The 13,409-nt window shown below is 34.6% G+C and overlaps 1 protein-coding gene across 3 annotated transcripts in view; it reads left to right on the top strand.

Moving 5' to 3' along the window:
* The window catches only part of LOC128959625 (twitchin-like), a 28,253-nt gene extending 20,823 nt beyond the window's left edge, over positions 1-7,430 (top strand). For all 3 annotated transcript variants that reach the window (XM_054305620.1, XM_054305619.1, XM_054305621.1), the window contains 2 exons: positions 591-7,052; positions 7,175-7,430. In XM_054305620.1, coding sequence (XP_054161595.1) covers positions 591-7,052; positions 7,175-7,296 — 6,584 coding nt within the window. In that variant the 3' untranslated portion in view covers positions 7,297-7,430. The remainder of the gene's footprint in view (positions 1-590; positions 7,053-7,174) is intronic.
* The last annotated feature ends 5,979 nt before the right edge of the window (positions 7,431-13,409 follow it).

The raw sequence follows: 13,409 nt of genomic DNA, 5'->3' as shown, positions 1-13,409 counted from the left end.
TAAACTAAAAAAATATAATTAATAAATATGTTTTTCTCCCACCAATTGAGTGATTTTACTATTTTGATTTTATATGTGCACTGGTATTATAGCTCAGGGAGATGTTTCAGAAACTAAGAGATATTTAAATTCTATTTATATTAAATTATAATTATTTTAAAAAAAAATAATTACATAGTTTTAGTTATATTAAATAGTTTTCAAGTGAATTGATTTTGATTATTAAAAAGTTTAAATTTTACTTAAAATAAATTGAGAATTATAATATAATCTATATCATAAATGTCTACCAATTTCTATCAATTATATATATTTCAAAAATAAAACATTTTATCAATTTAGTTAGATTTGCTATATTATGTTTTTTTTGTTAGATATTTACAAAAATAATAGTTTCCAATTATATTTATTAAATCAAATATTAATAATTGATAATAATGGTAACTATCATAGCGTACCTCCCTGAGCTCAAATAGGAAAAATATATCCAAAAAAACTTGTCATCTATTTTAACATTGATTTTATCTAAGACTACAGTCTAATGATTATAACGTAATATTTATTATTAATTAAATTGTTTATGTCTTCAGTGGCACCATATATTGACCGCAAGAATCTCAATAATATTACCGTAAAGGCCGGTCAGGCCATCAAGTTTGATGTGGACGTCGCGGGCGAACCGCCGCCAACTATTGTCTGGCACTTGAATGACGAACCATTGACTACCAGTGCACACATGAAAATAGATAATGAAGAATATAATACCAAACTGTCCACTCGTAACGCCACGAGAGCCGACTCCGGAAAGTATTTAATAACTGCGACCAACAGTCAGGGCAAAGATCAGGCGTCAGTCAATGTACTGGTCGTTGATGTGCCCACACCTCCTGAGGGACCCTTAGATATTAGTGAAGTGAACAGTGATACCTGTAAACTGAAGTGGAAGAAACCCAAAGATGACGGCGGACTTCCTCTCGACGGATATTTTGTCGAAAAACTCGACACAGATTCTGGTGTTTGGGTTCCGGTCGGCAAATGCAGAGAACCACAGATGGAAGTGTCGGGACTGACGCCCGGAAAACAGTATAAGTTTAGAGTATCGGCCGTTAATAAAGAAGGAATGTCTGAACCATTGGAGGCAACAGAGGCTCACGCAATGGTTAACAAACCTATCATTGATGTCGACGCTGTTCGTGACATTACAGTCAAAGCTGGACAAGACTTTTGTATTAGTGTTCCTTTCACTGCGAGTCCCAAACCGACTGCCAGTTGGGCTTACAATGGCAAAGATGTCGACTCAGTTGACACACATTTCATGCAGAAAACAACCGACAATAACGCACAGTTGGTTTGTACTAACGCTCAGAGAGGAGATACCGGAAAATTTATGGTAACTCTGAAGAATTCTCACGGTTTCGATACCATCACATGTAATGTCAAAGTACTGGACAGACCGTCTCCGCCACAAAATCTTAAGACTGAAGACAATGAGGGCGAGTCATTGACATTGAAATGGTCGCCACCTAAAGATGACGGCGGCTCTGATGTCACCAATTATGTGGTCGAGAAACGAGAGGCCGGTTCTAACACTTGGACTAAAGTTAGCAGTTATGTCAACGGAACTAATCTTAAAGTAAAACATCTGACAGTTGGCCGTAAATATGATTTCCGAGTGATGGCTGAGAATCAATACGGAACCAGTGATCCGATACAAACTGATGAACCAGTTTTGGCTAAATATCCATTCGATACGCCCGACGCTCCCGGAGTTCCCAAAGCTATTGACACGAGTGACGATTCGGTTACACTTAAGTGGACTAAACCTCGCAATGACGGCGGATCACCCATTACTGGGTATGTCCTCGAAAAGCGTAAGGTTGGCGATAAAGACTGGACTCGCAGTCACGTCGGCACTATTGCTGACCTCACTTACAAAGTTTCGGGACTTAAAAACAATGAGGAATATGAGTTCCGAGTGGCCGCACAAAATGCCGCCGGTCAGGGAGCTTTCAGTTATGCCTCCGATGCCATTATTGCTCGCCGACCGCCAACTGCACCCAAAATCGATGCCGACTTTACATTGAAAGACATTGTTGTGATGGCTGGCGAACAGTTCAGTCTTAGAGTACCATTTAGTGGTTCGCCGACACCGAAGGTTGAATGGACTGCAAACGGAACCGTTATTTTGCCGGACGATAGAGTGACCTCAGAAGTGAACGAGAGTTTCACAATTTTGCTCAACAGAAAAGCCAAACGCGAAGACAGCGGCAAATATGGCGTCAAATTGACTAACACTGAGGGAAGTGATTCATCCTTCTGTAAAGTACTGGTCGTTGACGTTCCCGGTGTACCTCAAGGACCGCTTGAAGTGAGTGATGTGACGCCTGAGACCTGCTCTTTGACGTGGAAACCACCGCTCGATGACGGGGGCAGTCCTATCACTAATTACATCATCGAAAAACAGGACCAAACAACTAAACAATGGATTAAAGTGAGCGCTTTTGTACGCAAATGTCATTACGAAGTGATTGGTTTGGAACCAAACAAAGTCTATCACTTCCGAGTAAGTGCTGAGAACCAGTACGGCGTCAGTAAACCACTTGAAACGGATCGACCCATTACTGCTAAGTTTCCGTTCAACACTCCCGACGCACCCGGAAAACCAACGATCACTGATTCCACCAAAAATACGGCGAGTCTTAGTTGGGAACGACCGTACAGTGACGGCGGTTCCAAAATACAGGGCTATTGTGTGGAATACAAGGAACCGACTGATAGTAAATGGCTTATTGGCAATGAATTTCTTGTCAAAGACACCAACTTTACAATCGGTGGACTCATTGAAGGCAAAGAGTATGAGTTCCGTATTAAAGCCAAGAACGCCGCCGGTTGGGGTAAACCGAGTCCGCCGTCGGCCACATTCAGAATGAAGGGTAAGGGAGCCGAACCATCGCCGCCGCAGAATCTTCACGTCAAGAAAGTTGGTAAAACATATGTCGACCTCAAGTGGGAACCGCCGCGAAGTGACGGCGGATCCAAAATTACTGGTTATGTTGTCGAACGTAAAGAACATAACAGCAGTTATTGGATAAAAGTTAATGAATACGGATGTCTTGATTGTGAATATACTGTTCTCAATCTGACCACTGATAATGAGTATGACTTTAGAGTCAGTGCCGTCAACAGCTCCGGTAAGAGTGAGCCGTGTCTTATGAGTACATCAGTCAAAGTACAGGAGATCACCGGCGGAGCCAAACCAGAGTTTGTACGCAAACTATTCAACAAAAACACTACTCTTAAGTCAGAGATGACACTCGAGTGTGAAGCCATAGGAAAACCGGTGCCCACAAGCAGATGGTTCCGCAACGGCAGAGAACTTCACGCCAGCGGAAGAATCAGATCAGTCGATACTGAAGAAGGAGTTTTTAAATTAATATTTTCCGAAGTCTTGGATACAGACGAAGGCGACTACACTTGTGAAGCGGTCAACGCTTTGGGCACCGATAGGTGCAGTGCTTCGGTGACTATTGCAGCGCCGCCTCAAATCATTAAGTGTCCGAATGAAGTGTATTTCCCAGAAAAAGACAACTCAAAGATCAAGATATATCTCTCGGGTTTGTCTCCATTCGATGTCTCGCTATATAAGGACGGACTCGAAGTCAAAGAATCGGATCACTTGAGGTTCACTGTATTCGACGAATATTTGATTATATTTTTCAAAGATGTCAACAAATCGGATGAAGCGAAGTATAAGATTATGGTTAAGAACGACTCCGGACAGACTGACGCTACAGTTCAGGTGTTTGTCACTGGACTGCCCGGTAAGCCAACCGGTCCTCTGGATGTCACTGATATCAACAAGAATTCGGCGACTATTTCGTGGAAACCACCGAAATATGACGGCGGATGTAAAATAACACATTATATCATTGAACGAAAAGAGACGACACATAATCAATGGGTTACGGCTACCTCTTTCTGTAAGGACACCACTTTTACGTGTCAGGGATTGAATGAGGGCGGAGAGTATCTCTTCAGAGTTATGGCCGTCAACGAGAACGGACAAAGCGAACCATTAGTCGGCGAAAATCCTATCGTTGCTAAACCACCCTATGATAAGCCGTCGGCACCGGGAGTCCCAAATGTAACCGAAATTGGCGGCGATTTTGTTAACCTTCATTGGGAAAAACCACAATCGGATGGCGGATCTAGAATTCAGGGCTATATTGTCGAGAAACGAGAGACAGGATCGGAAACCTGGCAAAGAGTTAACGTTGCGTACTGTCATTCAACACAAATCAATATAATTAATCTGATCGAAGACCGACAGTACGAGTTCAGAGTGTTTGCCGTCAACGACGCCGGACTCAGTCCTTCTTCACAGAACACCGGATCCATTAAAATCAAAGACCCGGACGCCGCCACTCCTCCAGAGTTTACTATTCCACTTAAGAAAGTGATAGCCGTCGAGAATAAGAGCACACAATTTACTTGTACTGTAACGGGTGTTCCCAAACCAACCATTACGTGGTATAAAGGAGTCCGAGAGATATATGACGGCGGAAAGTATAGTATGATTAAAGACGGCGACACTTATACACTGACCATATTTGAAGTGTTCGGTGAAGACGCCGATGAGTACGCGTGTCGTGCCGTAAATAAAGGCGGATCGCGAACTTCACGCGCAGAATTGGTCATCAAAACGGCGCCTAAGATTAACGTTCCGCCGAGGTTTAGGGATATGGCATGTTTTGAGAGGGGAGAGACCATACAAATTAAAATACCGTTTACCGGTAATCCTAAACCTAAAATCAAATGGACTAAAGATGGAGAAGAGATTGAAATCGGCGATCATTTTGATGTCGAGGTTAAGGAAAGGCACGCAATTCTAACGATACGAGAGGTATCCAAACTGGACTCCGGGCCCTACACTATGACTGCTGAGAATGAATTGGGTATTGACTCGAAAATTATTAATTTGCAAATCAGTGACTGTCCGGATCCGCCGCGATTCCCAATTGTCGAACAGGTAGGCGACGACTTCGTGACCCTCTCATGGAAGGCACCCCTTTGGGATGGGGGCTCAACCATCACTAACTATATTATTGAGAAAAGGGAACCAACAATGGATAGTTGGGTCCGATGCGGAACCACCAGGTTTTTGATGCATCAGATAACAGGACTTAACCCCAATCGCGACTATGAATTCCGAGTGTTCGCCGAAAATGTGTTCGGAAAGAGTGGACCGTCGGAAAAGACACAGAAAATAACGACCAAACCATCAGAAAAGGATAGACGACGTAAAGGTTGGCAAACGGATGACTCGGGTCGTAGAATACGTGGAAAAGGAGAAATGGTCAGCAATTATGACCAGTTTGTATCCGATTACGAAAAGACTGTTCCACACGCAGTAGATATCAAAACTTCTTCTGTTTACGACTTTTACGATATTCTTGAAGAGATAGGAACCGGTGCTTTCGGTGTTGTCCATCGGTGTCGGGAAAAGAAAACCGGACACATATTTGCCGCCAAATTTATACCAGTTTCGCATCCGTTAGAAAAGTCAATCATTCGCAAAGAGATCGATATTATGAATCAATTACATCACATGAAACTGATTCGATTGCACGACGCCTTTGAAGACGACGATGAAATGGTACTCATCTATGAGTTTATGTCTGGAGGAGAACTGTTTGAACGAATCACTGACGAGGGATACAAAATGTCTGAATCTGAAGCACAGCATTACGTCCGACAGATCATCGAAGGCGTCAAACATATGCACGAGAAGAATATAATTCATTTGGATTTAAAGCCAGAAAACATAATGTGTCAGAAAAAGAGTAGCAATCAAATCAAAATCATTGACTTTGGTTTAGCAACAAAACTGAATCCACACGAAGTGGTCAAGATATCTACGGGAACGGCAGAGTTTGCCGCTCCAGAAATTGCCGAACGAGAAGCAGTCGGTTTCTACACCGATATGTGGGCCGTCGGTGTACTCACGTATGTCTTGTTAAGCGGATTGTCTCCGTTCGCCGGCGAGAACGACATCGAAACACTCAAAAATGTCAAGTCTTGTGATTGGGATTTTGATGCCGAAAAATTCAAGAATGTCTCCGAAGAGGCCAAAGATTTTATTAAAAAATTGTTGACAAAAAATAAAGACAAACGAATGACAGCTCACGAGTGTTTGGAGCACCAGTGGCTCAAAGGAACTGATGTGCCGACCACTCCAATACCAAACCGTAACTACATTGACATTCGCGACCGAATGCGTGCCAAATACAGATCGTGGTCTTCGGCATTGTTGCCCATCGGACACATCGCTAACTATAGCTCTTTGAGAAAATTGAAAGAAGAAAAACACAAAATGCAAGAGTTTTACTTTGACAGACGGGAAGCCGTCCCGAGATTTGTTATAAAACCTTTTTCGACTTTCGTTTACGAGGGACAGGCGGCCAGATTCTCGTGTCGAGTCATTGCGTCGGCGCCGCCAACACTAAGTTGGTTCCGCGATAACAATGAATTGAAACAATCAGTCAAATTCATGAAGAGATACGAAGACAATGACTTTACATTTGTTATCAATCGGTGTAGACTTGAGGACAGAGGAGAGTATATCATTCGCGCTGAGAACCACTACGGCTTCCGAGAAGAGCCCATATTTCTCAATGTGTTACCCGTACCTAAAGACATACCTCCCGTAAAAGTGGACGAACCGGTTCGTCGCCGTCGAGAACCAACGTTACCGCTCTGGGAGGAGCCCAAGGATTGTGCGCCACATTTCACATTCCTGTTGAGGCCGCGTGTCATTCAAGTAGGCTTTGGAGTCAAGTTCTTGTGTTGCCTTAACTCCAAGCCGTGGCCAGAGATCACGTGGTATAAAGACGGTCGTGAACTCAATAAACGAGATCATACCATATCTTCAGCTGACGGCGTCTGCACTCTTACTATCACTTCAACCAAAGTAGAAGACGCCGGCAAATACACGTGTCGTGCGAACAACCATTTAGGAGAAGCTGAGACCTCTTGTAATCTCATAGTCGAAGGTTTGTACCATTAGATCGATGATATAGTTTTATTATATATATATATTAAATATAATATTTATTTATAAATATCTAAATATTTGATTATTTTACAATAACTTATTTGTTTGATTTATTTGTAGGCAAACGCCTGGTTCCTAACCATTTGCCGGCACCGGTAACAATTACCCCTCCCATGTCAAGAATACACACACCTAACCCTTATTCTTCACCCTATTCTTCATCGGACTATTACGGAGACTGACATTTGTGCGCACAGCCCGTGATTATGGCTTTTCACATACAAAGTGCAACACATAGACTATTATACAATTTTCAATAGTTTTCAAATTCATTTGATATATGTTTTAATATATATTATAAATATATTATATCAATATATAGTTCACAATTAATTAACAAATTTGTCTAAACACAGCCCTCATGGATGTCATGAGCTTTGTGTTAAAACTTAATAATTTTGCGGTTATGTCACAAATGGTCACCAATTGGTTTAAGTCCATTGATTTCTATATAGTTATAACAATTATGAAAAAATCCTATTTAACTTAATCTAATCCTCCGATTAAAACAATTAAACATCATTTACTTAGACGACTATATAAGAGTCAATGACCGACTATTATCTTATTTTCTAATTTAAACCGCATTTAAATTTTGAAATATCAATCGACTTTTCATCACTCAATTATTAATAATAATATAAAATATTTTGGAAAATAATTATTTATTATAATTACAATCTTTTTAAAAAATACTGTATTAACACAAATGTCAAACACCGATACTGTTATTGCAAAAGATATGAAAAAATTGTTAATTAGGTTTGAATATAAAAAATAATGTAACAAACAATATATTATTTACAACATATTTCTCACTGATGTATACATTAACTATTATTAATTACAATAATAACATTTAAGAAATTATAACATATTATACAATTGTTTTACTATTATTTAAATGACTTAAAATTATTATTTTGTCGACAACTTTATGGCCATCGCATCGATCGAAGGATTTCTTTGGATAACAACAACTGATTCGACAATTTGCGAGTCTTTTTGGTTTTTGACTTCAATTAGCTCTTTATTTGGCACTTCAGTTGACTCGACATTCAAATTGCATTCAAAATCAATGCAATAATCACTTGATTGCGGACTAATTGGTTGTGTATCCGACTGTCTGTCGACTTTCGCGTATCGATGGCATGAATGCCACAAATCTATTGTTTCCAAACAATTGTGACACTTAGTGATGGCAGACATCTCAAGACTGAATGGTTTGCATTGACTTAAATCAAGGCGTGATTTCCAATCGATTCCAGTTTTAAGTCTCAAACTTCTCTCTAATCGTTGTCTTCGACTGAATGTATAATAAAAGGCATTTCTTTGGTATTTTTCTCTGAGTTCGCTCTCAAAAATCTTGTGGTAAATGTCAATACATTTCCAATTATTCCAAGAATTAGTTTCATTTATAACAGCAATCATTTGATTCTTTGGGTATGAATTCAAATTAATTCGTTTGTTTGCAATCATTGAGATCTCCTTTTGTGACAATTGTTTCAATTGAAGAGTTGTCGACAAAAATCTAAACATTTTGGACGTAATATCGAAAGTCGATACAAATTTCGAGAGTCGTGTCTTTTGGCAGTGTTTTTGTTTGACTTCTTCGTCAATGGCATTCACTTTGTTTTTGTTTCCTTTGGATCGTCTCTTCTTACGAATCGCAAGTTTTTTCTTAGTTTTGACTTTGATTTCATGATTTCTGAACACATTGTCGACAATAACTCCATTTTCTCTCAAAATCTGTTCTTTATTTCCAATCACTTGATTGGTCTCTAAAACAATATTCAAACCATCGATTCTATTGATTCTTCTCAAAGGAAAACTTTGTTTCAATTGATTCAATGATTGATTGTTGAGATCTGTTGTTGGGATGAGATTCAGACATTTCATATAATCTGACGCTTCAATTGCTTTAATATCAAACTCTTTTGGTTCACTTTGTAAAGTAATTTGAGTGGACTTTTGAATCAATTGTTTGTCTTCTTTGAGATATTTATTGATTTCTGATTTCGATAGCTTTTGGACGACAACTAAAGGAAATTTGTCTTTTGCTTCACAACATTGTTTGTATGTCTTGTGGTTAACACCAAAATCATTCATATTTTAATCAAAAACTAATATATTGTTAAAATAAATTACTTTTAATATTTTACATAATATATGATAATTGAGTTTAATTATTATACTCTAATTTTAAACAAGTTTTTATTTATAATAAATATATAAATCTTATATATATATATATATATAATTTTATAATATAAATTTATAGATTGTACTTTATAATTTTTGTTTTATAACTTTAAACGTTTTTAATTTTTATGATAAGTACTGTATATAATTTATCTATTTTTTAATTATTTTTATTTTAAATGAATAAATGAATTTTAAGTTAATTATCTTTAAAGTACTATAAATACATCTGTAAAATATTGTTTTATATTAATTTGTAAAATTTTTATATTAACTTATACTTAGATTACTTATATAATAGAGTATTTAACTGATATAAAGTTTAAAATTTAAAAAAGTGAAAAAAATTCATTTAAAGTATTTAACAATAAATATAATTTGTGAAAATTTTAACAAAAAACAACACTTCAATGAAATTTCTTCATTAGTTTTATTTTCCAAATCTTATATATTCTCCGTTCACAACAAAACTATTAGAAAATTAATTTTTATACAAATATACGACAAACTAGTGATCTTTAATCGACATATTTTAATCACAAAATTTCAAAAACATATATTGAGTATTAATTGTTTATCAAATGGTATTTTTGAATAATATAATTGAATTTTTTTATAATTTTAATTTAGTTTTAAATATTTCAATAAATATTAGGCAGGAATTTATTTTCCCTTAACATAAGCTAACTTAGTGTTTGTAATTACTTCCCAAAACTTACGATATGAGTGCTCTACACATCTATAGACAATAATAGTTTACAAAAGGGTTTCCTAAAAATCTACGACTTCGGGCAACTTTCCAGTTCGACAGATAAATTCCCAAATAAAATCTCTGGAATTTTCCCGGAAATTAAGACAAATTTTTTATTTTCCCTTTCTATTCCGTTAGAAAGAAAAAATAGATATTTTTACAATAAATTATATCAAAACTTATTTTTTTTGTATAAAATTTCATTGAAATATCTATACTACTATATAATTTGGAAAAGTTTGTGTCACTCAAAACAAGTACTTTTAATGTGTGGAGCGATTATTAATAATTTTAATTTATTAAATAAAAAATAAATAAATAAAATATACTGTTTATATTACTCTATATAAATGTATAATAAATATCGCGTGAAAGCATTGTTTATTAAAGAGATAGATTTAAAGAGAGAGAGAGAGAGAGAGAGAGAGAGAGAGAGAGAGAGAGAGAGAGAGAGAGAGAGAGAGAGAGAGAGAGAGATTGTTGAACGTGTGCTGAGCTAACTATTGATACACATTTATTACGTGGATATCTATTTAAAAATAAATTTAATTTCAATGAATTTAATAATACTATTTAACAATAAGACTCAAAATATAGTTTTAATACATTTGTTATTCAAATCTTATAATAGAATTTGTTGTTCAATAGATGGCAACACAAGGATAGAGATTCCCTGAGAGACGGGAATATAAGGAACTTTTGGAAAATAAAACCAATGAAATTATCCGAACCCTAACTATTACCAAATATATATATATATATTAATAAAATAAGTATTGACTATAAATTTTAATATTTTCAAACAATTACAAGTAATTATTTCATTCGTTATATATTTATTTTAAATAATAATCAAATATTTTTTATTTGTTTCTTTAGTTGGGTTAGTTTGAGGTGGGGGTGGTGTAGGTGTGGGTGTGAGTGGGAGGGTTTTATTAAATATAACACTTACTAATCATGATATCAAAGTATATAATAATATTAAACTAATTGTTAATAATTTATTGAATTGTCATCTAATGATCACTCATAAGATGTGTAATAAGCGGATAGTTATTTGTTTTTACAATTTCTATATAATTATTACAATAATTGAGTCAATCGGACAACAATTAACCGTCGAATTACAAGAACAACAAACGCTAACAATTGTCAGTAAATTGAATGTCAAATAAAATGTTAATTAGTTGTGACTTACGTTTCAAAAAGTTTTCGGCAAAATGTCAGTCAAACAGAAACACAAAATGTTATTAAAACAAATAAAACACAATAAATGTATTTCATATAAAATTCAATGATATTTATATATGTTTTTAGCGTTTGCGCAGTCATTATATGTTGACTCAACAAGTGGTCTAACCATACATAACGTCACACAATAGTAATGCAAACATTTCAATAACAAACTAAACAATTGTAAACGTAATGTTTGTTTTATAAAGTAATTAAATGTATAATACATTATGAAATGCATTAGTGTTTCAACTTTTGGATATAATTTAAAGTATGAGTTGTGATTATACCCTCTATTAGATTTCAACTTAACTAATGTGTTAACACTACTAAAGCTACATATTGTTAAAAATATACAGTAAATCCACAGTATAGCATACAGTTAAGTGAAAACTAATTGGTCAATAATAAGCACTTAATAGTTTATTAATTGTGTATATAATTAATTATTTAGAAATTATTAATTATGGTGTAATACCATTAAAATTTAGGTTTAGGTTGCGGGGCGTACACCAGGTTAGGTAACTTTAGGTAACACTAATTTACTATTGATACTATTGCTTACTTTCTATGTATATGTTATACTGTACACAGGGTAGTTTTAGTTAAACTAAAATCCAATAGAGGGGGTACACAGCTCCTACTCTAAATTTTACCCGTCACGTGACATATCATTTCATTTACAATTTAAACTATTTGTGATTAAATTCAACCGATTTATACACTATTAATGCTAGAGAGAGACACATAACGTCATAACAATAGTTATAATAAAAATAGTAAACATATTAAACAAAATGAGACACAAAATACAAACACAATTACATTTAATGCAAATATTTTATATAAATAAAAATCGGTAAAAGTAGTAGTCGTTTAGCTTTCACAGCGTTTTGTCGTATATTTTATGATTAATAAAATCATTTACTTTCGTATAAAAACGTGTACTTATTTCGTATACTTTACCTGAATTGTTGGCCACTGGACTCAAATTAATAATTAATAAAACACACAATTATTAAACTATTAAGTCCTAGTTATTGACTAATTAATACTTTCACTTAATTATAAGCTTTACTGTAGATGTACTGTATATTTATAACAATGTTTAACATTAGTTATGTTGTAATCTAATAGAGAGTGCAATCACTTATAATACTTTATATTATATCCTAAAATTGTTTGATAATATATTTAATACAAAAACCAGTTAATAATAATTACTAGGATTGCCAGATAAATCCATAACAAAATTTTGTTTACATATAATTTTTTTTTTGATGAGAAATCAGATTGTATTAGAGTTAATGTTGACCCTGGTCATATTAATTTTTAGAAACATCAAAATATATGGTCGATATTTCTAAAATATTTAATAAAATATGTCTCAAAATATATGAAAATGTTCTTAAATTCTTAAAAATTCTGTTATAATTAAACAAAATTTGTAAATATTTTTATAGTATATTAACAATTAATTTTGAAACATTGTTTGTATTAAAATAACCACAATATAGTATATAAAATTAATTTTTTTATATTAATATTTAAATATATATTTTTTGTAACGGATAGTTAGTATTGACAACAAGTTTAGGTTATTTTTAGTGTAATATTTGTAGTCATAATTAAAATATTACTATATATTACTTTATATAAGTTTTGGTATTTTTCATAATAGTTTTGAATATATTTTTGTATATTAAGTGTTTAGTTCCGCTTATTGTGTGAGTGTTTGGTTCCGACAGTTGGGTTACCGTTCGGCCAAAACTCAGTGTTTCCCAATTATTCTGAGTTACGCTTACACTACAAACGGGCAGACCTTCCCTTTGGCCATACGGTTGACATCGGGAGTAAACCGACCCGTTTTAGTTTCATCATATAATTTATGACATAATGTTTTAATTAATCTTAAATCGTTGTTCTTAAAGATTTTTTTTTTGCAAATATTTGCTAATTTAATAATTTTGTATAAAAATGAATGTTTTATACATTTTTAAAATTATATATTTATATTTTTAAATGTAGTAATATTTGGAAATGTGTTTTGAAAATTTGTCAAAAGAATCCATATTATATGATTCGGATAGATATCGATTCCCCTATTAA

Source organism: Oppia nitens, unplaced genomic scaffold (genome assembly GCF_028296485.1).
Source record: "Oppia nitens isolate AA-2021 unplaced genomic scaffold, nextdenovo-longstitch-racon4-pilon3 scaffold4_pilon_pilon_pilon, whole genome shotgun sequence".
Classification (NCBI taxonomy): domain Eukaryota; kingdom Metazoa; phylum Arthropoda; class Arachnida; order Sarcoptiformes; family Oppiidae; genus Oppia; species Oppia nitens.
Note: the sequence above shows the minus strand (reverse complement) of the source record. Positions and strands in the feature narration are given on the sequence as shown.